This window comes from Pongo pygmaeus, chromosome 8 (genome assembly GCF_028885625.2).
Source record: "Pongo pygmaeus isolate AG05252 chromosome 8, NHGRI_mPonPyg2-v2.0_pri, whole genome shotgun sequence".
In the NCBI taxonomy this organism is placed as follows: domain Eukaryota; kingdom Metazoa; phylum Chordata; class Mammalia; order Primates; family Hominidae; genus Pongo; species Pongo pygmaeus.
In genome coordinates, this window is record NC_072381.2 from 13,732,739 (window position 1) to 13,758,969 (window position 26,231).

The following is a 26,231-nucleotide window of genomic DNA, read 5'->3' on the forward strand; positions in this document are numbered from 1 at the left end:
GGTTGTTTCCAATTTTTCATTTTTATTTCTTATTTATTTATTTTTGTTTTAGAGACAGTGTCTCACTCTGTCACTCAGGCTGGAGGGCAGTGGTGCCATCTATGCTCACTGCAGCCTTGAACTCCTGGGTTCAAGTGATCTTCCTGCCTCGGGTTCCCAAAGTGCTGGGATTACAAGTGTGAGCCTCTGTACCCAGTCCCAATATTTCACTTTTTAAATAATGATTGTGATGAAATGGGATGCATGTTTTTTTAAATGAATATGGTCTCTCTTAGGGTCAGGGTGATTTGTTCTTTTAAGTGTTTTTTTTCTTTTCTTTCTTTCTTTTTTTTTTTTTTTTTTTGAGACAGAGTCTTGCCCTGTCACCCAGGCTGGAGTGCAGTGGCGCGATCTTGGCTCACTGCAACCTCCACCTCCCAGGTTAAAGCGATTCTCCTGCCTCAGCCTCCTGAGTAGCTGGGACTACAGGTGCATACCACCACGCCCGGCTAATTTTTGTAGTAGAGACAGGTTTTCACCATGTTGGCCAGGCTGGTCTCAAACTCCTGACCTCAGTTGATCCACCCGCCTTGGCCTCCCAAAGTGCTTGGATTGCAGGCGTGAGCCACTGTGTCCGGCCTCTTTTAAGTATTTCTAAAAGCTCCTGGATAACTTTTTTCTTTCCTTTTGAATTGAAAAGCTTGCTTGTCAGTTGCTTGTTCAAGTATTTCTCTCTATCACTCTTTGACCTCAGGCCTTAATCAGGATTGAGTGCACATGTTCACATAAACACAGAAAGTAACGAAAGTCTAAAATGTAAGAGGAGGCTGTTAACTGTAGCTAGTACCTTCTCTGGTTTACACTGATAGTTTTCCAGGTGGCCAGCCGTTGTGTTCTCTGTAAACTTCCATTGCTGTTACTGTCATCTGTCTTAACCCTTCAGGTTTTTTTTGTGTCTAACAATCCCCAATCCCTAAATCAGGAAAATGCTAATAAATTATTATTTGCTCATTGAATTAGTGAGGGAAACCCATATTCATGCAAGAGTGTTGCCATATTTAGTTCAAAGACATTTTCCTATGTTGGCTTATTTCTGGCAAAAGTCAGGTTTATTTTATTTTATTTTGTTTTTGAGACAAAGTCTTGCTCTGTCACCCAGGCTGGACTGCAGTGGCATGATCCCGGCTCACTGCAACCTCCACCTCCCGGGTTCAAGCAATTCTCCTGTCTCAGCCTCCTGAGTAGCTAGGACTATAGGCACCTGCCACCACGCCTGGCTAATTTTTGTATTTTTAGTAGAGACGGGATTTCACCATGTTGGCCAGGCTGGTGTTGAACTCCTGACCTCAGGTGATCTGCCCACCTCGGCCTCCCAAAGTTCTGGGATTACAGGGGTGAGCCACCACGTCGAGCCTCAGATATCTTTTAGGTGAATTATCACCCCCCCCCAAAAGACTTTCTAAATTGAAATTAACAATTCAATTGTTCATTTTTTTGTTTTGTATAGCATTTTACCCATTATCAGCTGACTCAACAGCATGATATTTCTTACCTTTTTTGAGTAAGAAAAACGAAATATCAAATATTGTTCAATTATGATTTAACAAAAACAATTTTTAAACGTGCTTCAATGACATGAAAAAAATAAGTCCACTGTAAACAAATGTTAGGGACTTAAAAAATCTCTGACATAATTTTTCTCTTCAATTTAACTTTTTTTCCCTTGGGTTAGATTTAAAAAAAAAAAAAAGGAATTTCTGATTACATCTCCAATCATGTCACTGAAAAATCTTGATTGCTGAACACATGACCAAAAAAGTGATTAGTTAGCTTGAGGTAAATGTTCAATTATCACCAAGATTGGTAAGCAATCTAAAACAGAGGGAATGGAGATAAATTGACTTCCAAACTGTCTTAAAGGGATGTAGTCGTTTAAGTTCACAGGAAATTTAACAGGCTAGTAATGAACACTGCCCTTTCACTCTATTGTCACAAGTTAGTATTATTATTTAGATTTTTCTCATCCTTTAGTACACTAATTTTGCAAGCAAGTAACTTCAGAAACCCTAATGTAAATTTCCAGTTAATAAAGATCTTGATTTAACTGGCATTATTGAGGTGTTCTTCGAGAGGCTTTTGGAACTGAACTAGCAGGTGCAGAGAGTACTATAAAGACCCGAGTTTCCGTCCACGTTCACGTAAACCTCTCTACGAGGGGAAACTGCAGGCGTGCTGCCGGAGGGCGCCGCCAGTGGGCACTCACGCACAGCTGCTTTGGCCACCACAGGCGCCCCGGGGCACTCTCTTCCCTCATCTCTCTCATCCCAGCTTCCGCCGGAAGCGGCCCCTGTCAGTTGTTCACAGGTGTTTGGGCTTGTTGTTCCGTATACTCAGTGGGTTCGCGGCCGCCGGCCGAGTGAGGCTGGGTTCGAGGAGCTGGAGCGGGAATCTGGAGCTCAAATTCTGGCGGCGAGATGGACATTCTGAAATCAGAGATCCTTCGGAAGCGGCAGCTGGTGGAGGACAGGAACCTGCTGGTGGTGAGGACCCTGCGGTCGTGGGGCTCGGGATGTAAGAGTGAGAGTGTGTGTGTCGGGGTTTTGGGGTGAGGGTGACGATACTCAGAGGATTCGGGGCGGGGAAGGGGCTTAGCGAGTGTCCTGCCACTATCCCTGGTAGGCTCCCTTTAGATCCAACCCTTGGCGTCTCACTCTGAGGCTGGAGAATAGGGTCTGAGGGCAGGAAACTTGAGTCCAATTCGTGCTGACTTCCCAAAGCTGGATCAAAAGGAAAACACTTCGCTCTGGGGGCGGGAACCTGAGGCTAATTAACGCCCACGTCCAAAAGCCAAACCAAAAGAAAAATCCTCATCTTCCCACCACCGAGTAGCAAAGGCTCCAGGATGCTGCTCTCCCCGCATCCGTCCCTTTCCACCACCTCTCAGATGGGAAGGGAACGTGCCCTGCATTGGCCGCGGGCCAAACACGGGCCATCCCTTCATCTGCATAGGGCGCCAGTTCACTTCAGTCTTTAGTCACAGACCGAACCCTTCATCCAGATAAGGGGTAGCTGATAGGGACCTCAGAAGGAGTACCTAAAACCCAGACAACTTTGTAACCGGGGCCTCAAGCCTCTTGCTCGGGCCCACTCACACCCTGTGGAATGCTTTCTCGCGTTAATAAGTCCCTACTTTTGCTGCTTCATTCCTGTGTTTTGTTACATTTTTGTGAGTTTTGTCCAATTCTTTGTTCAAAACGCCAAGGACCCGGGCAACTTACACTCACGGCCTTCCTTCCGGTAACCACTTGGGAGCCTTAGGGATGCAGGTGTGGGAATTGCAGGAAAACCTGAGGCTTTGGCTGTTTTCCCCCCGACTGACCCTGTTCCCCTCCAGTTTACCTAATTGCCCTCTATCCCCGCTCCCACCTGTCGGCATTCTGCGGACGTGCCCCAGTGCTCCTGAGAGTTCCCTTCTGTCGCCTTACGAAGGGTTTGTGCCCACCTGAAACATGGAGGAAGGGCCGCCGGGCGCGGTGGCTCACACCTGGAATCCCAGCACTTCAGTGGGCAGATCACCTGAGGTCAGGAGTTCGAGACCAGCCTGGCAAACAGGGTGAAACCTCATCTCTACTAAAAATACAAAAATTAGCTGGGCGTGGTGGTGCGCGCCTGTAATCCCAGTTACTCAGGAGGCTGAGGCCAGAGAATCACTTGAACCTGGGAGGCGGCGGTTGCAGTGAGCCGACATCGCACCACGGCACTCCTGCCTGGGCGACAGAGTGAGACACCGTCTCAAAAAAAAAAAATTCCTTCTAGCCAGGTGTGGTGGTGCGCGCGTCTAGTCCCAGCTGCTTGGGAGACCAAGGCGGGAGGATCGCTTGAGCTCAGGAGTTCAGGCTGCAGTGAGCTATCATCGTGCCACTGCACTCCAGCCTGGGTGAGAGAGCGAGTCCCTGTCTCTAAAAAAGAAAAAAATAATAATAAGTAATAAAAGTTCCTTTATAATAGTAAATCCCATTTTTTTTAAATTCTTTTCCTCCTCCTTCTCTCTCCTTCAACACATGAAAAGTCTGTAGGCCTGCTCTTCACTGATGGGAATGCTAAGACTCTTTTGGAAAGGTACTAAAAAGGGGGAGAAAGAATTACATGATTTAGGAACTTCCTGAAGATGATCTCCCTTAGTTTATTGTGTAACAGTAACTTAGACCGCCGGTTCTCAAAGCTTTTGGTCTCAGGACCCCTTCACACTCTTAAAAGTTACTGAAGATCTTGAAGGACTTTTGTTTATGTGTTATTTCTATCGGTATTTACCACATTAGAAGTTAAAACTGAGAAACATTAAAAGTATTCACTGATCGATCATTTGGAAAATATTGGGTCACTGAATTATGCAGGTCTCCCAACTGTTGACACATTCCATTACACAATATAAAAAAATCACTTTATTTAATATCCACTGATCTGAGAAACATCTGTAAGCATTAGGAAACTGTCAGGCTCCTGATGACAGATCTAAGTTCACCACACTTTTAATTTTCACTTGGAAGCTGGAATTTTATCATAGGCAACAAATATTACCAGTTATTTTCTTGAAGTAATCTGCTCACTTTGTTCAGTTTGGGGAAGTTGTCTGCCAAATACCCAAGTCTGAGGAACCATAGTTTGCCAAGTGTTCTTAAGTGTAAAAATGGTGTTCCATGAAAAAGCAGCCAGTTTAGCTTGCAACTCAATTGCTTTCCTCCGTATAGCCAGCATACTTTGCTATAAATGAGAAGTGTTGTATTCATCTTTCCTGTTTTGTCACATAATATTAAAAAGATGTGGCCAAAGATCAAGACTTAATAAAAATAGTAATTTTACTCCTTTATCATAAGGAGTAAATTTGTTTAGTGAAACTGGCTCCCTCTGGATGCAGTGGCAGTTTAGAGTCACTGCCTTGATTCTTGCTAAGACTTTAGCAAATTTACCATTGCTTTTCACCTACAGTGCAGGTGTCATCAGAGTGAGCAGGCAGATAATGCCTTACTATAGAAAACACTTTTGACCTCATGAGTCCTCTCAGAGGGTCTTCAGGACCCATAGAAATCCGTGCGTCACAGAATATATGACTTAGATATTTGGATGCTGTGTACGATTGATGTATGTGATGTAGTGTAAGTAAGTAAGAGTTCTTAGCTTGGTAAATGGCAAATTTCATGATCATTGAAACTTTAAAAACAATTAGAAAAGTGGAGGTAATAGAATGCTCTTTGGTAGGTATGGGGAAAGCTTGTTCATATTTGTAAATGTTTTTATGTCTACTGCAGGGACCTTTTGATGAGTGGTTGGGAGTATTTTAAATTTAGGTGTTGGAGTGCATAGTTGATGTTAGGAAGGTCCAGGGTGTTGAAATCTAAGTGCTTTAAAAGGAAAAGTGAATCACAAAATATTCAGCCCACCCTCAGCGTTCACAACATGAATATTTGCATAATCATGTTCTTCGTCATTGAAATGGACCAATCTACAAAAATGATCATTTAAAAAAAAAACCTTTAGATTCTTCAGGGTCATTTATAATTTATAATATATAAACTTTTCCTGGGTGTCTTTCATTTTTGAATTTGGTAATTGATTGAATTATCACATAATTCCAGCCAGAAGATAAGACTGCTTTTTCCAATCACAGAGCAGTTCAGACCAACAAAGGGCATGCATGAAATGGGAATTAAAATACTGACATTCGGCCGGGCGCGGTGGCTCACGCCTGTAATCCCAGCACTTTGGGCACCTGAGGTGGGCAGATCACGAGATTGAGACCATCCTGGCTAACACGGTGAAACCCCGTCTCTACTAAAAATACAAAAAAAAAAAAAAAAAATTAGCTGGGCATGGTGGCGGGTGCCTGTAGTCCCAGCTACTCCGGAGGCTGAGGCAGGAGAATGGCGTGAACCCGGGAGGCGGGGCTTACAGTGAGCTGATATTGTGCCACTGCACTGCAGCCTGGGCCACAGAGTGAGACTCCATCTCAAAAAAAAAAAAATACTGACATTCATAGTTTATATTAGCATTAATGTTAGGCATCATGCAACATGTGTTTTCTGATGTAACTTGTACAAGAAGTTACCATTATTCCCATTTACAGATGAGGAAACTGGAAGCCAAGAGAAGTTACATGACTATAGGATTACGCAGCTTGCAAGAGATAGAGCCTGGATTTGAACTCTGGTCTGTTCCTACTTCAGAGCCTGCTCTGTTAACCTGTACAGATAGAATGGATATTTATTCACCTTACAAACATAGAACTAGTTTTGATAGGGCTAATGTAACGAAGCACTGGAAAATTATTAGACTAACGTGATTTATATTTTTCAAAGTGCTATATGCTATCTATTTGAGCTTTAGAACTGTTAATTAGTACACAAGGCAATGCTGTTTTCATGGATGATGAAATTGAGACTTAGAGGGTTACATGATGTTCTCATACTCCTGTGGCCAGCCGGGATAGATCTCAAGTCTTAGACCAACTTGAGGGTGAGTGCTCTTGCATGATGTAAGGGAACATACACAACTAGGCGTGTTTTCTGTTGTATCCATGGGAAGACGGTCTTTAGATCTGCAACTCTATCATTTCATGCAGAATAGTTGCTTTATATCTTTTATCTTTCTGCATCATAGTGTCTGTCAGTAACTTTCAGACTTTTTCACTGCCGCATTCGTAGCAATACATTTTTATATATTGATCTGATATGTATGTGAAAAAAGTTTTATGAAGTAATTCTTACAACCACAAATGATTTTATCATGTTTTATTCAGTCCCCCTTTTTTGTTATCAGTTACTTAATTAGGTTCTTCTTAAGAAATGTAGAACACCAATTTGTGACGATGAATTCCATGAGTCAGGGCAAACACAGATCTCAGGTAGCCCTGGAGCTTAGGAATAGCTTTGATTTTTGGTAAAATTTGTGACTCCACAGCTTTCTGATCAATCTTGCGCTGCTCTGTAATCTTGTATTTATCTTTTTCTGTGCTGAAGATCTCAGCTTCCTGGTGTCTGGGCTTCCACAGCTGCTGCTGCTTGAATAAGCATCAGTGGGATGTTTTGGGATTTTTACATCGCTGATAACAATTTTGGTTGCGGTGGCAATGACAGATTTCTGGTGTTTTCTTCATAGAGGAACTTGATTGAGGACCAGAGGTCCAATCACAAGTAACAAGCCATTAGCCAGGTGCTTCACGAAGACCGCCGTTTTGCCTCTGTGAAATCCAGTGAGGATGATCAGAATGGTCCCGGGGGTAATGCTGGTTTGCAGTTTTCTCACGTGTCAACTGAGGGTTTTTTTTTTTTTTTTTTTTTTTGGCCATGGCTCAACAGCTTTTGAGGTACGTCTTCAGTAGGAAAATATCTAGGCATTTTATGAAGTTTAACCACCTGGGTGCTACCGTTCTTGTCACCACCAACTGGTTTTGTAACAGTTTCAAGAACCTTCTCCTTTTTCTTTTCAACGTTGGACTTAGCGGCTGAATACTTCCTCTTATACACAGCCTTTCTGGAATACACAGCACATCGGGAATACCTGCCAATTCCTCTGACAAGGACAGGGTTGTGCTGCAATGGGGCTTCCCCTTTTTGGGCTTTTTAGTCTTGAGGTGACCCTTTTTCACCTTGCCACCAGCCTCAGCCTTCTTGGCTTCAGGTTTCTTCTCTTTAGTATCCGGCTTCTCAACTTTTTCACCCACTATCTTACAAGATGGGGAAGAGCAAGTCCCTTTGTTTTAATTTTTTAGAAAACACTGGTTCGGGATCAGTAGATTGTTGTCATTACCGCATCTGTAGCTGGAAAACAGTTGTCTGTGTGGTATTTTTCTTCCAGAAAGAAGAGCCACCTCATCTTTGGTCATTTCAAGTGGTGTCCCAGCTTTTTGTGGTTAATCTGTGATAGTTGAAATAATCAGTACTTAGCTTGAGAGTGCCTCTTTCTCAAACTGCAGAGAAGTGACTAAGATATCCTCTTCCCACCTGTCCTAAAATGCCGTGCCTGGTATAACCACCCTGAGGTAAATGTGGTATCTGCATTGCTAGAACACCAGTGTTTTGGAGCCTAGAATTGATGAGTTTTCATTTAATGCAAAACCTCATGTGGAAAACCAGGCTGCTCTAGCAACTCAATGGGGAGTAATTAGTAGTTTTACTAGTTGTAGTTATGAGGATGAGCTATGTGTAGAATTTTAGCTTTTTTTCCTTCCGGTATTTACTGCATCTTTCCTATATGCAAGATACTACACTGTGCTGCAATAATAATGCTACAATAATCAAAGCAGCATAGCGCTGGCGTAAAGACCAACACCTAACACCACTGGAGTATAACAGAGCACCCAGAACGGAGCCACCCTTACACAATTATTGATTTTTGACAAAGACACCAAAACCAAATGGAAGGAAATATATTTTCAGTAAATGAGGCTGAACAACTGGATATCCATACGGAAATAATAAGCAACAACTCCTACCCTACATTATACAAAACATTCTGAAATGAAGGACCAATGGAAGGAATGGCAGGAACCAACATGGGAGACATTGGAAAATAAAATTAGTAAGGAGAACTGTATACTAGTTCTAATACACTGGAAAATCTAAGTGAAGTAAATGGCTAAAAAGTACAAAAAATACAAGAAATAGAAAATGTAAGCAAACCAGTAAGTGAGGAAGACATAAAAAGAATCTGTCAGCCAAGAGAAGAAAGTTACTGAAGAAGGAAGGAATGAGCAGTTAAATTGAAGACTGAGTGAGATCAGTCAGAGAAGTCTCTTTGGATTTGTACCTTAGACATTATTTATGACCCCAAGGAGGTTTTTTCAGTGAAACCGAATGGATGTCCATATGCTGTGGGGCTGCAAAGAGAATCGGAGGTAAGGAAGTGGACACGGATTAGATTAAACAGTTTAATATGGTTCTGCTGTAAATGATACCCAGGGCAGAGTCTTGAGCATACTTAAATGATAATTGTCAAGAGCCAGTAGAGAGGGAAAGGATGAACATGCGAAGGAGAAAACAGCATTGATGGTGAGAAGTCCCTGAGGAATTGAGGTCTGGAGTAATTGGGAAGGGATTTGCCCTAGACAGACAGAGGAGGGTTCTCTGTTTCACTGTGAAATGAAAGGACCAATGCAGATCCAGGTCATGACTGGAGTTGGGAGGAATTTAGAGAAGTTCCTGACTGGTCGCTTCCGTAAAATGAGATGGTTTAGTCATCTGCTGAAAATGAGGGGAGAATGAAAGGATGGGGGAAGTTCGTGAGAATGGAGACAGTGGAATGGTCAGTGTAGACAATAGGAAAGAAAATGAAATGGATAAATACCCCAGGACCAATAGGCAACATTGAGGCCCCAGTGGTTTTTGCCAGCATTGTTTTGCGCATGCTATAGGCATGGAGAATGCCAAGTGGACTTAAACTTGCTGGTCTCAGATCTCATTCTCAACTATTGATAGCCCCAGAGAGCTTTTATTTACATAGGACACATTTATTGATAATTACCATATTAGAAATTAAAGCCAGGAAATTACAAAATATATATTCCATGTAGAAATGCAATAATAAACCCATAGTATGCTAACAAATAGTTTTATGAAAAGACTATATTTGTGAAAACGCTTCAGTGAGAAAAGTGACATTGTTTTAGAAACCTCTGGCATATTAGACAGTTGGATTCTATTTCTCCCTCCAATCTGTTGCTGTATGTTGTTTTTGTTCAAGTACACGAAGAAAATTCACCCACAGATAAGTAGTTGGAAAAAGGAGTATCTTAATAGCCTTTTCAGATAATTGTGGATATTCTTGTTGATACTACACCAAAACTAGACAATTGGTATCTTAAAGATCAGTTACAATGTGGATTCTGAAATCATTTCAATGAATTTTTCATACATTAAAGCCTGTTGATCTGTTTTGCTCTTTGAATGGATCTAACTACATGTAATTTTGTAACATCTTGATTTTGTAATGTCATGGTTCAGTGAATTATGCAGATCTTAATGTTGACATTTTTCATTAGATAATATTAAAAAATCTCATTAATATCACCACTGATTTCATTGGAAAAGGCTTCAAGTATTGGGAAGCTGTTAAGCTCATGGTGGGTACAAGTTTTCCACTTTTCCAGTTCTCACTTGACAGCTGTAATTTTATCATCGGTGGCAAATACTATCATTGTTTTCTTTTAGCTTTAAGCTTGTTTTGTTCAGTTCTGAGAAAATGTCTACCGAACACCCAAATCTGACTAATCAAACAATTGCACAAGTGCTTTTCTTGGAGAAAACCATTCTACTTTAGTATGTAACAGAAGTGCTTGATACATTTTATTTTTTCACGCTGATTATTAAAAGGCTGTGTACTCAAAGGTTGAGATTTAGGAAAATTATACTTTGTCAAGGACATTCTTAAGAGAAACTAGACTTTTTATTTTTTTGCAAGTGCATGTTGGTGAAGAATACAGTTTGAAGGCATTGCCTTTATTTATGCTGATGCCAGTAGTTCCCTTTCCCAAATCCTCCCCCCATGTTGCTTTTGGGCTGTCAGTGCAAATCTGAGCACAATGAACAAGGGGCACATAATGTCTTAGTATGTCATGAAAATAAATTTGACCTTGCCAAACCTCTGAAGGAGCCTCTGTGGACCACATTTTGAGATGTTCTAGGCTTGAGATTTTGTTAGGCTTGAGATTTGTTCAATGGAATTGAGACATGGTCATCAAAGATAACATAGTTAAAAAGATTGGACCATGGCCTCTGGCCTGGAGAGTGTTTTTTCCTTTCTTTGTACACATCAGCCCTTTCTGAGAGGATACCAATGTGTGTTTGCCACCTTATTTGAAATATGACAATTATATACTACCTAGTCAAAAACAATTTTAGATGCCGAAATAATATTTTGGGAGTGAAGAACTGTAGCTTGGAAGACTAGATCAGAACAGAGGGTTTAAGGACCAGAGTTCTAGCTGCTACTCATCATTCTTCCTGAGTTCTGGGAATGTCACCTAACCTAATTCTCAGCTTTCTCACCTCTAAAAAGGGGTTAATACTATTTGCCCCCACCGTACTCAGGGTAGTTTTGATGTTCAGATGATACCGTTGGTTCCTTACCCCAGATAATATCTTCATCTTTATTTCTGTAAAGCTGTGCTTATTGTGTGATAGATAAGTCTGGAAATGTTTATTGAATTAATGAATGAACTTTTAGAAAAACCTTATTCTGAAAGTTTTAAACATAATACAAAAATAGATAAAATTTTATGATGAGCCCCTGTATATCCTTCCCCTGAAACATGCAGCTCTAGAAAACGACATGTTCTTTTAAAACCAAAGTATGATCACACCCAACAAAATTAAAATTAGTTTGTTGATTTTATCAAATACTCTCCTCACATTCATATATTTTCCAATTGAGTTAAAATATATACATACATTTGCTTTTACAGTTGGTTTTTCAAGTCAGGTCAACATGAAGTTCGATCCTTGCATTTGCTTGTTATGAATCTTGGTTTCTTTTAATGAAGAACATTGTCATTTTCTCAGCTTGGCCGATTTTTTCCATGCCATTGATTTGCTGGAGAAACTGGGGCTAGTTTTGTAAATTGTCTTTGATTTGTCTGATTGCTTACTGGCATATTGATACTTACTTAATTCCTCTCTTCCCTACATTTAACAAGAATACTTCGTAGACGATGGCTGGGTAATTCCTGTAGTATAACATAGGTGGTACATAATCTTTTACTGATGTCAAGCTTGATCATTGGGCTCGAATGGTGGCAGGCTGATCTTTCCATTGTCACCATCGGCCTTTTTCATAAGGTTTTAGCATCCATTGATGATCACTGAGTGAATGAGCTTTGGAACTATGAGGTGCTAAATACTTGTGTGGAGATAGTACACAGGTAGTACTATATCATTACTGTTAATACAGTTGGGGATAGTATCTTTATTTGAAGAAAGCCATCTTTGGAATAATATCCAAGAGGCAGAGCTGAGATAGCAACAAGCCTCCAAATTACGGACTGTAGATGTAACAATAAGGATAATTTTATGTATAATGTGGAAAGGACTGACATCTTTTTAGCCACAGACAAGACTTAGAGCTTGTCTCTTTACATCAAATCATATCAAAACAAATACCTTGTGAGAGGATCATTTGAGCCCAGGGAGTCGAAGTTGTGGCTTTGATTGTGCCACTGCACTCCAGCCCGCGTGACAGAGAGATACCCTGTCTCCAAAACAAACAAAAAACCAGGAAAACATTCTCCAAATGTTTCCAAACCAGAAAAATATTCTCCAAATATCCTTAAATCATTTTTTAAATAAAAAGGTTCACCAAGACCACCCTATATGTAGATTATTTTAAGAACTGATTGATATAAGGTTCCAGGTAACAAGAAAGAACTTACACTCCTGGAGTTCCCTTGTTATGTGGGATATGAAATGTAGGCTATGTATGTCATAATTTTGTTTCTGTTAGGAAAAAATAATTGAGGTATACCATTTTGTGTGGTTCATAATCCATTTGAAGAAATTATCATTGAACTCAAACATTAAGAAATCAAAACGTTTGGAAAATATTCTTGGTCTCCTCTTTGCTGATGGACTTGTCTACTGATTGATACTGCAAGAAAAATACTTGAACTTATCACATATCGGTGCCCATAGTCGTAGTGGAGGGTTGGTGATGTGTTTGGGGAATCAATGTATTCATCTCTGGAACCAGAAAATATTTATTTTATCCAATTCTTGAAAAACTGAAGAGTGTTTTCAAAAGGTTTCTAAAGGTATTTGTTGACTATGGGACATGAAATTTTGCTCAAGGATATATTATTGACATAATTTTTTTTTCTTTAATAGGAAAATAAAAAATATTTCAAGCGTAGTGAGCTCGCCAAAAAAGAAGAGGAAGCATATTTTGAAAGATGTGGCTACAGGGTATGAATGTCTGCTTTTATGTTAAATTGTATATTTCTGAGTTTAAATTTATACAGCTCTTGTTAAATGACAATCATTGATCTCTGTTCAATTTATCAATATTATACGTTAGCCTATAAATGAGAAGCCATCTGGAGAGGTATGAGTTTTTGTTTTTGCATTTTTAAAAAAATCTTGAATTCAGGAAAATACATGCATGACTTTTGGCTTGGAATGGTTTGGCTTTTTGTGAACGGCATGAAGTGGCTTGAGATCAAAGCTTGATTTTTTTTTTTTTTTTAATTAAGTCCTGAATCTGAGACTGCATTCTTTTCAACTCCACCACCACTCCTCTCCCCCACCTCTCCCAATAAAACAGTCTGTTTGGAAAGAGTTCAAAACATTTATTCATCCAGCTGCAGTAATATTAGTGGTGGTAATTTCCCTGCCTTCTCTGGAATATTTTAAGCCATCGATTTTATGTTTGCATTGTTAATACGTCCTTTTGGGTCCTAAGAACCTCTGCCTAAAGTATAAAGCCGTATATATTTGTATGCCTTTGTTGTAATAAGGTATCACATTTCAAACACTATTTAGTCTGTTGGATAGAAAATGTCATCTTGAAATATTTCTTAGAAACAAATGAGTTGTCTGGAAGGCTTTGCTTGTATATTTTAGAAGAAATTAGTTGATAATGTATTGTGGTTTTATTGGGAGGGGTTAAAGGGTATAAGGTGGAGAAGTTATGTTTAAATTATTTTAAGAGAAGACTATATCTAGCTTAATTTTTAACTCAAAGCTCAGAGGTTCTATTGGAATACTTTTGCCAAATCATAAACTTGTAATTAACCTTTGGCTTGTGATATATCAATATAAGATAATACTTTTGTGCATGTAATGGGGAAAGTTCTGGAAATGGATTTATCCTGCATAGCATTTTTAGAAGGAAGCATGAGGAATGCACATGGTATGTATATGCATTTGGTTTGATTTTGTAGGGCTGGGAGAAGACAAGTATTAAAGAAAAATGTAGTTTTCAAAAGATACCAAGATGTGACTTAAAAAAATTTTAAAATGTAATTATATTTCTGATGTTTTTAAAATATGGGAAAGTTTATACTTGTATTTTGATTTTTTCCATAAAGATATTTGTTTTATTTGCTTAATTAGAAATGAAAGTAAGTTTTATGTTAATAACCATTGAGTAGATAGATATTCAGAAAGGAGCTCTCATTTTTGCCTTGCCCAGTGTTGTCTAACACACACTTGGTCTGGAATAAGAATCACTTACGTAGGTTTACTCTGCTGACTTGTGGCATTCCCATATTCCTAAATTTGAACCTTTTCAACTATTTGATAAGGTAGGAAAGTAACTTAATATAGTGGCAGTTTTTACGTTTGTATAGTGTGCTTTTTGTTTGTTTGTATAGAGGAAAGCCCTGAAGCAAAATAATTACTGTAAAGATAATTGTTTATAACTTTGAGTCCAGCCCATGAAATGACTTAGATCTTTTCCCCAGAGCTATTAACTGCCATTATATAATTAAATGTGTTTTTAATCCTGAGATTTTTGGAGAAATACATTTCCATGCTTAAAAAGTAAAGCACAGGTGTCTCTTTCTAAAGATTTTTAAAGATTTCCGTCTTGGTAGTAATGACATAGTATTCGTTACTTTTATCCTTTTGCAGAAATGAGTTAGCATTTTTTAAGGCTTGATGCTGATTTGACCTGTGAAAATAGAAAGGCTTAGTTTGTTACCTTAATTTTACCTCTATATCAATTAGTTATGGTGAACATAAACTTGAACTGTAAGCTATAGAATCATGAATTATGTAATTTTCACCATATAGCCTTTCTTAATGTGAGTTTGTTCCTTAATGTTGATCTTCTTTTATGTTCTTTTGATCTTACTCCTACTTTCAGCATTTTGGATTTATCCTGTGGTCAGATGGGAAACCACGTTTCAGTATCTTTTTTATAGACTCCACAAAGGGGCTTGTAAATTGCTGAATTCAGTTTTCCTAAACTGCGACTTGAGCAACAGATTTGAGAAAATATGTGAAGAGATTGTTTTTCCTACAGGTTCATATGAACAAGAATGCCCACTCTTTGGCTGGGTGGCATTAGTAGAGAGGTGCTTTTTTCCTTGTATTTCTGCAGGGTTGGTAGCTCAGTTTGTGGACCAACTCTGTGTAGCATTAGGAATTTTTCTGTATGTCCAACATGATTTTCGTACATTTGGAATAATACGTTTTGAAAAGCAGGATAGGAAAAGCTAGAGCTTGAAGCTTCACAGGTTGCTGTTGGAAAGAAATTCTTTTCTTTTATCTTCATTTTGAAGCTGAGCAAGAATCAAATAACCCTGTAAGACAATTTAAAGAGGAAGAGCAAGTTGATTGTTTTTAAGGAAAAAGTATAGTCTTTAGAATCTGGGGAGAAAGTGCGAATTTCAGCCCTGTTAAATTTGGATTTTGGAAATCATGATAGTCGTGTCACTTTTTTATAGCAAGAATGCTGATTTCTCTGTGCATGCTGTGGACTTGTGATGCCCCTGATGTGAATACGTTTGACTCTCTTTTACAAGCATGTACATTCATTATGAACTCTTTGCTCAGAGGAATATTAGAAAATCTTCAGTGTTGAAAACATGTTTAATTTCCATAGCTAAGGTAGTAGAATGATAAATATCAACTATATTTTTAAAGCTGAATTTCATTTCTTTTGGCTATTAATATAGATACAGCCAAAAGAGGAGGACCAGAAACCATTAACTTCATCGAATCCAGTGTTAGAACTTGAACTGGCAGAGGAAAAATTACCTATGACGCTTTCTAGGCAAGAGGTAAGTTTATTTGTGATGGTTTCATGAGAATAAGATCTCCACGGTGTTTACATTTATCTCCAGCTTTTCCAATAAGTTAAATGTCATTATTTCCTGTGTAAAATGACTTATCTAAAAATGCTGTGCAGCTGGTTTTCTTCATGAAGTTCTAAATTACTCACTGCTGCTTTTCTTGATATTATTATCAACTTTTTTTAGAGCTTATCCTTCTAAACTTTAAAAAATAAACGTGAATATTCAATAATAAGTATAATTAAATGCTCTTATGCTAAATATTTGTACTTAAATTATTTTAATTATTATATTATTTTGTAACATACTTCCCTTACCCTTATTTAATAATACATCTTTCCAGATTAAAATATGGAGATCTACATAATTTTGAATGAGTGTATAATTTCCCATTGCTTGTTTGCTCCGTAATGTTTGTTTATTTATTTATTTATTTTGAGACAGAGTCTCACTGTGTCGCCCAGGCTGGAGTGGCGCAGTGGTGCAATCTTGGTTCACTGCAATCTCTGCCTCTCGGGTTCAAGCGATTCTCCTGCCTCAGCCTCCCGAGTAGCTGGGATTACAGGTGTGTGCCACCACACCCAGCTAATTTTTTTTTTGTATTTTTAGTAGAGATGGGGTTTCATCATGTTGGCCAGGCTGGTCTCAAACTCCTGACCTCAAGTGATCCACCTCCCTTGGCCTCCCAAAGTGCTGGGATTACAGGTGTGAGCCACCGTGCCTGGCCGCACCATAATATTTAAAAAATCATTTATTGGTGATCATTTAGATTGCTTATTATAAATAATACTAAGATGAACATCCTTATGTAGACATCATTGTATACATAATAATGTGTGATTATTTCCTTTGGAAACATTTCTAGAAGCATGATTTTTAGGGCAAAGACTACGTGTATTTTTAAGACTTGATATATATTACCAGGTAGCTCTGGAGGTATTAGCCATGTTGTGCCACTTTGTACTACTATCTGTTGTGTTTATAGTGTTTGTCTATACCTTGATCAGTATCAACTATTATTTTACTTAAAAAAAATCATAAAATTTAATCATGTGATATAAAGAAATCAAATCAATACAAAAGGCTGTAAAACAAAAATTTCTTCCCTTTTTCTTATCTTCCGTTTCCCCTCACTCCCTCTGTGCCCCCATCAGTCCTCCTACCCAGTTCTTCAGTTGTACAAGCATCAGTGTGTATGTGTATACCTTTTTTCCCTTTCACACAAATGAGATTACATGCATTTGTGCCTTAGTCTTTTCACTTAAAAGTACATTTTGAAGGCCATTTTATGTTGGGGGGGTGTGTGTGTGTATGAACACTTTTCACAGTAAACATGTGGTTTGGGCAGGTTATCCGGTCTGTTTCTCAATTTCCTTATGTCTGAATGAGGGTAACAATTGGGTCTACCTCAGGAGACTTTCATGATAAAATAAGGTAATACATGAAGAGAACAGTACTTAATGGTGAGCTACTCAACAAATTTAGGTATTGTTTTTAGTAGTAGTTCTGTAATTTATTAAAATTAGCTCTTTACTGATGGATAGATTACTTCCAGTTGTTTGCCCTTACATACAGTGCTAAGGTGAACTTCCTTATACATATGTCTTGATATTTGTATGAGTTTATCAATAGGATAATTTCCTAGGAAAAGAATTTCTGGTCACAGAGTGTGTCTATGTAATTTTCGATTGTGTGGAATTGTCCTACAAAGAAGCTGTGCCAATTTACATTCCAACTGTAAGTATGTAAGACTTCCTAGCATTTCTGTCAACTCTTTATTTTAAAATGTTTCAGCCTTTGCCAATCTGAAAGCAGATTATTATTTTCAATTTTTGCCAAACTGATAGGTGAAATAGGTATCTTGTGTTCATGTGAAACTTTGTTAGTGATTATTAGAATTCAACATGTTTTCACGTGTTCAGTGGTCGTTAATGTCTCGTTTTGTGGAATTGCCGTTTTTATATTGTGAAATATGTCTTTATTGATTTGCAAATCAACATGTTTATATGTTAAGGTTGTTAACCTGTGTTCATAAGTGTATATGTATCAGATGTACATAGTGTATATATATATTTGTCAGTGTATCATTTGTTTTTTGCCATGCAGAAGTTTTACATTTTTATACGATGACATCAGTTTTTTTCATTATGTTTTTTTTTTTTTGTCTTGGGCATCATGCTTAGAAAGGTTTCCTCTGTTCCTAAGAGTTAAACAAAGATATATTAATTTTTTTTCCACTACCTTTATGAACTCATTCTTTATATCTAGAAAATATAATTTTCTTTATATTTTAATTTTGTATCTCAAGTGAGCATGTATTAACTTCATAGTCAAAATACTTGAAATTTCATGTCACTTACATATTTTAGAATTCTGTTACTTTTCGATTTTTTGAGACGATGTCTCGCTGTGTCTCCCAGGCTGGAGTGCAGTGGCATGATATAGGCTCACTGCAACCTCCGCCTCCCGGGTTCAAGAGATTCTCAAGCCTAAGCCTCCCAAGTAGCTGGGACTGCAGGTATGTGCCACCAGGCCTGGATAATTTTTGTATTTTTAGTAGAAACAAGGTTTTGCCATGTTGGCCGGGCTGGTCTTGAACTCCTGATTCAGGTGATCTGCTCGCCTCGACCTCCCAAAGTGCTGGGATTACCGGCAAGGGCCACCGTGCCTGGCCTGGAATTTACTTTATCTTTAAACATTGAAAAGCTTGAGTTAAAAGACAAGGTAGTTTTAAGTTGTTCTTTTTGTGAGATCCATCACTAGTAAACCATTGTTACTGATTAATAGTGGTACATCAGTTAAGTACTAGACATGATATGGGGAAGAAGTTCCTGCCTTTGCTCAGGGAGCTTCTATTGAAACAGTAAAAGAGGACTCAGAGGCTTAAGTTCTTTCACTGATGTCCCTTTAGTCTCTGTGTCATTTTTTGGGGGAGGTGGTGGTGGTGGTGGTGGTGGTATATTTCAGCTTCTTTATTTAAAAAATTAGAATAATAGAATTCTTGCACTAAAAGAAATTTCGAAGTCAGGTAGTTTATTACCTTGCCTTTAGACAGAACCACTGTTATATAATTCCAGGTAGATGAGAGTTAGCTATTAAACTGATAACCAGAAAAATATTATGCATTTCTCACAACTTGGCCTAAGTTATAGCACCCAATCTTAAGCAGTGTTTTACAGTAATAACTAGCTCAAATTCCCTTTCTTTTTTCTGTTGAGGTTGTTTTTGTCTTTGACTGACTGACTTAGGGTCATCTTTCATCTTTGAGTCCTCAGTAGTCTCTTCCTGTTCTACCTCTGTAGTTGTGGATAGGACTGAATGTAAGTCATAGAAATATAGTGTCTAGATCAAAGGCTTATGTATTCTGTACTTCTCACAAGTTGACATGTTTGCAGTATTATTATTTAGTTCTACATTACCACATGTTTATGACAGACATTGCACGAAAGGAAACTTGCAGGGGAATGATGACTGACTCTAGAAACCATCATATGAAGATGAGTTGAAGGAATTTAGAATACTGAGGCTGGAGAGAAGAATTACTAGAGATATCTTTAAAAATCCAATGAAAGTAGCTCTGATTTTGGAAAATCGGAATATTCTCTGTAGTTTCATAAAGTGGAACTGGGATAAATGGGTAGAAGTTTGAGGGAAGTAGATTTCAGTTTTGAGAAGCAAAACATCTCTGTCTAAACAATGGGATGGGATGTTTCATGAAGAAATGTGATTCCTGCCGTTTGTCAGCCAGGGATCTGACAAGGGTGTTTGTGAGGTCATTTCTGCATTGATTGGAGATAGTACTAGATGACCTCTTAAATTTCTATTTTAATCTCAAACTTCTGTTAATCCAGTGGGAGCCCTCCCAATGGATTTTAGGTGTGATGCTATTTATGCTCCCAGGTAAAGCTCTTGGTGTTTCTCATTATTGCTTTATTTAAAAAATTTGGGCTCATATTTATTACATTTTCTGTTTCTTTCTTCCTTTTTAAAATGACATACATAGCATGTATATAAAGTGTATGAAACATATTAGGGCAATATATGTTACACATATATGAATAATTACAAAATAAATATTCATGTAACCATCACTCAAGTTTGGAAATAGATTTTCAGCATCTTAAAAGCTCTGCATATGCAGATTATAACTCCCTGTTTTCTGAGGGAGAAGTTTTTGGTTTGATGGTGGTATTACAATGCGGACTGTCCATTATGGTAATTATCGGCTGGCTTCAGATTTGATTTTCCTTCTCTCTGTAAATGCTGTCATTCCCTCCCATCTTAGTGTTTTTCCTGTGTGTCCTGCTTCACAGATTGGTCCTATCGAAGCAGTGAGCTAAACGACCTAAACTTTATGGTTACTTAAGGTGTGATGGTAACACAGTATATCTGTTCATGGAAAATTAAAAGAATAAATAGATTACTTTTTGCATCTGCATTTCAAAACAAGTGTTTGATCACCAAAAATATACTGACATAAGTGATTACTATTGTCTTTCCATTGTTTTTAAAAGAACACTAAGAACAGTTATAATTATGTAAAATGAGGGCCACAAACATGCCCCTTTTCTTACAAAAAAGAATTTTTAAAAAATCTCACAATAAAAGAGGTGGTTTATATTAGGGGCTTTCTTTAGACTTGAATTGTAGAGTCATAGGTCAGACCACTTTCTAGGAGCTATTTGGTAATAAAATTAATAACAGTGACTTTTGAGTCAAAATAGATTTTTAAAGTACTTGATTTTCTCTTTGATTTGGAACCATCTTTGTTTAGCTTAGTTGAAATGATCTAAAATATTTGAAGGATTTTATACTTTACACAGAGGCATGTATTTGGATAATTAGCTTTTATTAAACCCAGGCTTGGCTTTTAAGGTCCAATATACAAATTGTTTTTGAGATGTTTAGTTTTTTCCTCTCTCAAAAGTTTAATAGCTGGGCACAGTAGCTCACGCCTGTAATCCCAGCACTTTGGGAGTCCGAGGCAGGCGGATCACAAGGGCAGGAGATTGAGACCATCCTGGCCAACATGGTGAAACCCCGTCTCTACTAAAAATACAAAAGTTAGCTGGGTGTGGTGGCATGTGCCTGTAGTCCTAGCTACTCGGGAGGCTGAGGCAGGAGAATCGCTTGAACCTGGGAGGCAGAGCTTGCAGTGAGCCGAGATCGCACCACTGCACTCCAGCCTGGGCAACAGAGTGAGACTGTCTCAAAAAAAAAAAAAAAAAAAAAAAAAATTTACTGGGTATCTGTTTCACTTTTTAGGTCATCAGAAGATTGAGAGAAAGAGGAGAACCAATCAGACTATTTGGAGAAACTGATTATGATGCTTTTCAACGTTTAAGGAAAATAGAGATCCTCACACCAGAAGTTAACAAGGTAAGAGGAAAGAACAAAGCTAGAAAAATACCACTGTACTGCATTCACTAGAATAGCGATGGACTAATTGCATTATTGTAGGCAACAATGGAAAAGTAAAGTGGGCAGATTATTGCTGCTGAATGGAAGTTTTCATTAATTTTTTGAAAAGCGCATATCTTAAGTATAACATTTAATGCATTTTGACAAATACATAAAAGCATATAACCACTGCCCTTATAAAGAAATAGAGCATTTTCGTCACCAAAGAAATTTCCCTGAGAGCATCAGGAAGAATAGCGAATGGATGCTGGGCTTAATACCTGGGTGATGGGATGATCTGTGCAGTAAACCACCATGACACACGTTTCCCTATGTAACAAACCTGTCATCCTGCATCTGTACCCCTGAACTTAAAAGTTGAGAAAAAAGAGAAAAAGGAAATTTCCCCAGTACCCCTTCTCAGCCAATCCTCATATTTCTCCTCGTCCCTTCCTGGGCAGCCACCATTTGAATTTTGTCATCATGGATTAATTTTGCTTGTTCTCATATTTCATACAGATAGACTCATAGATTGTGTGTCTGGCTGCTTTTGCTCAGCATAACAGTTTTTAGGTTCATCCATGTTATTGCAGATACCACTGGTTTCCTTTTCATTTTCCAGTGATACTCAGTTGTATGAATATATCAAAATTCGTTTCCAGCTTTGGGCTATTAGGAATAAAACTGCTGGCTGGGCATGGTGGCACACGCCTGTAATCCCAGCACTTTGGGAGGCTGAGGTGGGTGGATCACAAGGTCAAGAGATCGAGACCATCCTGGCCAACATGGTGAAACCATGTCTCTACTAAAAATACAAAAATTAGCTGGGTGTAGTGGCGTGTGCCTGTATTCCCAGCTACTCGGGAGGCTGAGGCAAGAGAATCACTTGAACCTGGGAGGCGGAGGTTGCAGTGAGCTGAGATCGTGCCATTGCACTCCAGCCTGGCGACAGAGTGAGACTCTGTCTCAAAAAAAAAAAAAAAAGGAATAAAACTGCTATGACCATTCTTATGCAGATCTTTTTTTGGAACTATGTTATTTTTCTTGGGTAAATAAATATGTCTCTTGGGGAGATACCTAGAAATAGAATTGCTGGATAATAAGAGTAGATGTATGCTTAACTTCATAAGAAATGCCAGTCATTTCCAAACCCCAGCATGTGGTATTAGTCTTTTTAATTTTAACCATTCTCTTGTGTGTCTGGTAGTAGCTCTTTGTGGCTTTAATCACATTGCCTGATGACTAAAATGAGGAGCATCTTTTCATAAACTTGTCTTCATTTGTGTAGTGTCTCTTAAAGTCTTTCTTTCCTTATTTATTTATTTTTTTTGAGACAGAGTCTCACTCTGTCACCTATGCTGGAATGCAGTGGCATAATCATGGCTCATGGCAGCTGCAACCTCCTGGGCTTAAGCAGTCCTCCCACCTCAGCCTCCCAGGTAGCTGGGATTACAGGAGCTTTTTGGTCATTTTAAAAATAAACTTGTCTTTTTGTTAATGGATTATAGGAATTCTTTGTATATTTTGGATAGAAGTTCTTTGTCACATATACGAATATTTTTTGTTACTATTTTCTTGTAGTTTATGGCTTACCTGTTCTCTTAATTGAATCTTTTGCTGAACAGAAGTTTGTGTGTGTGTACACACACGCTTTTTGAGACAGGGTCTCACTCTCACCCAGGCTGGAGTTCAGCATGATCATGGCTCACTGCAACCTCTAGCTCCTGGGCTTAAGCGATCTCCCACCTCAGCCTTCCAAGTAGCTGAGACCACAGGTGTGTGCCACTATGCCTGGCTGATTTTTTAATTTTTGTAGAGATGAGGCCTCCTCATGTTGCCCAGGCTGATCTTGAACTCCTCTACTCAAGTGATCCTCCTGCCTTGGCCTCCCAAAGTGCCCGGCCCAGAAGTTTTATATTTTGATGAAGTCCAATTTATTGTTTTTTCCTTTTATGGTCATTGCTTTTTGTGTCTTGCTTAAGAAGTCTTTGCCTATCCCAAGGTTTCAAATAGATATTCTTAATTTTCTTCTAGAAGCTTAATATTATAGTTTTTGCTTTTACATTTAAGGCACTGATCTTGTTTTATGGCATAGCATATGGTTTATTCCATGGGCTCTTGAAAAGAGTATTGTTTTGCTTTCGTGATACAGTTCTACAAATGTCGGTGATGATAGTGTTGTTCAGATCTTCTGTGGCCTTGCTAACTTTTTATCTATTTGCTTTGTCAATTATTGAGGGACATGTGTGGTTATCTATGGCTATGTAACAGACTACTCCAAAACTTACTAGTGTTTGTGTATTTATTATAAAGGATTTATTATTACAAAATCTGTTTTTGGTGACTAACAAGCCACCCTGAAACCTGGTAGCTTAAGATAATTTGTTATTGTGTTAATAATGACCAGTTCTGTGGTTTGATTGGGCTGGATTGAGCAGTGTCTTGCTTGGGGGCTTTCTTGTTGATTGCAGTCAGATGAAGGCTGCGGCTGAAGTCACGTGAGGCTGCCCCTGGACTGGTATTCTAAGCTGATATCTTGCCCCTTTCCTGGCATCTCAGTTGGAATGGCAGGAACAGCTGGGGCTGGCCAGGCCCGCTCCCCGACCTGCTCTGTCTGCTAGCCTGGGCTGTCTCACTGCTTTCTTTGTTGCCAAACCACTTTCCTGCTTCACTTCCCAGCATTGCCATTCCAGCCCCACAACAGTAGCAGTTGCCTTCAGTCCTCTGTGTCTGTAATGATCATTTTTCCTTTGCTTGCTGTGTTTCTCTCTTGTATGCGCTGGTTGAAATCTTGTTTTTATACTTTCACATGCAATTCAGTGACCACATCTTTTCTCGGAATCTATTTTTGATCCCAGTCAGAATTAATTGCTTCCTTCTCCATGTGCCTATGAGTGAACGTTTGTTAGTGTACTTACTGTTTTTCGCTATTATTAGTTATGTGCATATTTATCTCTTCCTGGTGGGCAAAGGCTGTTTTACCTTTGTATGCCAAGTCCCGTGCTGTGCATCTAGAGGTTTTGAGGACAAAGCACAGGAGCACAAGGTCTGGATTCCATTCCTGGATTATAATAATCAATAATGTGACCGTTGGCAAGTCTTTTACTCTATTTGAGCCTTAGAATCCTCATTGGTAAAACAGAGGCAGTGATATTTGGCTCACTGGGATGCACTGAGAATTCAATGAGGTGATCTCTGGGAGTGCCTGGTGTCATACCTTATACACAGCAGGTGATCAGTCAGTGTTTGAGAAATTATAAGTGTTTTGAGTTGAATGTTTCTCTTCTGTGTTTATGAAGGGACAGGAGACAGTGATCAGATGCTTTTTGTGTGAGAACGTTAGGAGTTAACATTGGTTGAATGTGCACTGTGCTCCAGTAACTGTTCAAAGCGCATCATCCATTTCTTAGCTTACTTATGTGACTTGATGTTTGCAAGGTTGTGGAACAGCCGCATCACATAGTAGCTGTTCACTGAAATAAAAAATAGCATCCTCATTACAGCCCTACGTAGTAGATGGTGCCGTTACTCCTCTTCTGTAGGTGAGTCTACTGAGGCATACAGGGGTTAAGCAAGTTGTTGAAGAGCTATTTAATAGTATGTGGCAAGGATTTGAACCCAGATAGCCTTTACTCTCAACCATTACCCTATAGCCGCCTCACGGCATGTTTCCTTGGCTCTTAAACCTTGCAGCTGACTCTCATTCATTGTTAGGAAGACGAGGCTTCCAGTTTCATTAATGGTCATGGATCATACGTGAACAAAATGCGAATTTGCTGGTTTGCTAGAAACATAGTTGAGAACCTGGGATATAGATGAGGCACCAATTTTATTACAGCGATGTTTCTGAATGTTTTGGGAGTTCACAGTAGTTGAGGTTAGACATTGTAAATGAGCTGGGCAAACGGGTTGGGGACTCTAATGGAGACCTGCCACTTTCACTAAGCCTCATTAGAAAATTACAGCATTGATGAAGATTCTTACTTGGATTCGTCACTCACATGTATTTTATTTTTCTGACCAGCAGACTGGCCATTGTTCATGCATTGTTTTAATTTAAATATGTCCCTAAGAATTAACTTTAAATGGACAGTAGTGATAGTTGTGTGATAAATTGGTGTTATTTGAGTCCCTACTTTTGCTGAACTCTTCTTGTGGGGGAAAAATAATTGCAGTTGTTAATGAAAAATCAAAGGTGAAACAACAGGTGTTCTTCCTTCCATAACAGGTGTTCTTCCTTTTTTTACTTTTCTTAGGGATTGAGGAATGATTTGAAAGCAGCCTTGGATAAGATTGATCAGCAGTACCTCAATGAAATTGTCGGCGGTCAGGAGCCTGGAGAGGAAGACACACAGAATGATCTGAAAGTTCATGAGGAAAACACCACAATTGAAGAGTTAGAGGTAATCTCTACACCAAGCCCAGCACATCCCTGGCACACTTCTTTCCTCTGGAGCAGATGGCTGAGTCGGGCAGATTGTTGAGGGCAGAGCACACTGTTGTCCTTGGTCTTTTGTTTATTTACTCCTCGCTTTTATTTATTTACTCCCCTTTTTCTCTTCCTCCACTCACATTCCCCTACTTCCTGCCTTCAAAAGGAACCCATTCTAATATGTTGGATGTGCATCCTTCTGTTTGTTGGTGCTCTTGTGACCTGCAGTGTTTTGTGAGCATGTATTTTTGATTTACATAAATGATGTTATGCTGTGAAATTCTTTATTCTGTTTTACTTTTCTTTTTTTCAGTTAGCACTATGTTTTTAAGAGCTATCCTTGATGCTCTGTGTACATTGAATCCTTTGCTTTTAATTGCTACATAGGATTCCATGTGTTATGCCATTCACTGCATTTGACTTTTTGTTCTCCAGTAATGATGGACAGCTAGATTGTTCCCAGCTCCCTCCTACCACAGACAGCTTCCTGATGAACAGTCTTGTGCATAACCACGATGGCCTAACAAAGTGGGATTGTGGGATTTATATATGTGTATTTAACTTGTCTAAGTACTGCCAAGTTACTCTCTGGAATGGCTGTCCTAGTCTGCACCCAGCAGTGTGAGGGTCTCCTGTCTT

The 26,231-nt window shown here is 38.8% G+C and overlaps 1 protein-coding gene and 1 pseudogene across 1 annotated transcript in view; one reads left to right on the forward strand and one right to left on the reverse strand.

Moving 5' to 3' along the window:
* Nucleotides 1–2,291: 2,291 nt before the first annotated feature.
* Nucleotides 2,292–26,231, forward strand: part of PRPF18 (pre-mRNA processing factor 18) — a 44,399-nt gene continuing 20,459 nt past the window's right edge. Inside the window, exons 1-5 of the mRNA XM_054503196.2 lie at nucleotides 2,292–2,519; nucleotides 12,849–12,926; nucleotides 15,644–15,748; nucleotides 21,026–21,139; nucleotides 25,417–25,563. Coding sequence (XP_054359171.1) covers nucleotides 2,454–2,519; nucleotides 12,849–12,926; nucleotides 15,644–15,748; nucleotides 21,026–21,139; nucleotides 25,417–25,563 — 510 coding nt within the window. The 5' untranslated portion in view covers nucleotides 2,292–2,453. The remainder of the gene's footprint in view (nucleotides 2,520–12,848; nucleotides 12,927–15,643; nucleotides 15,749–21,025; nucleotides 21,140–25,416; nucleotides 25,564–26,231) is intronic.
* Nucleotides 6,812–7,848, reverse strand: LOC129006465 (large ribosomal subunit protein eL6-like; annotated as a pseudogene).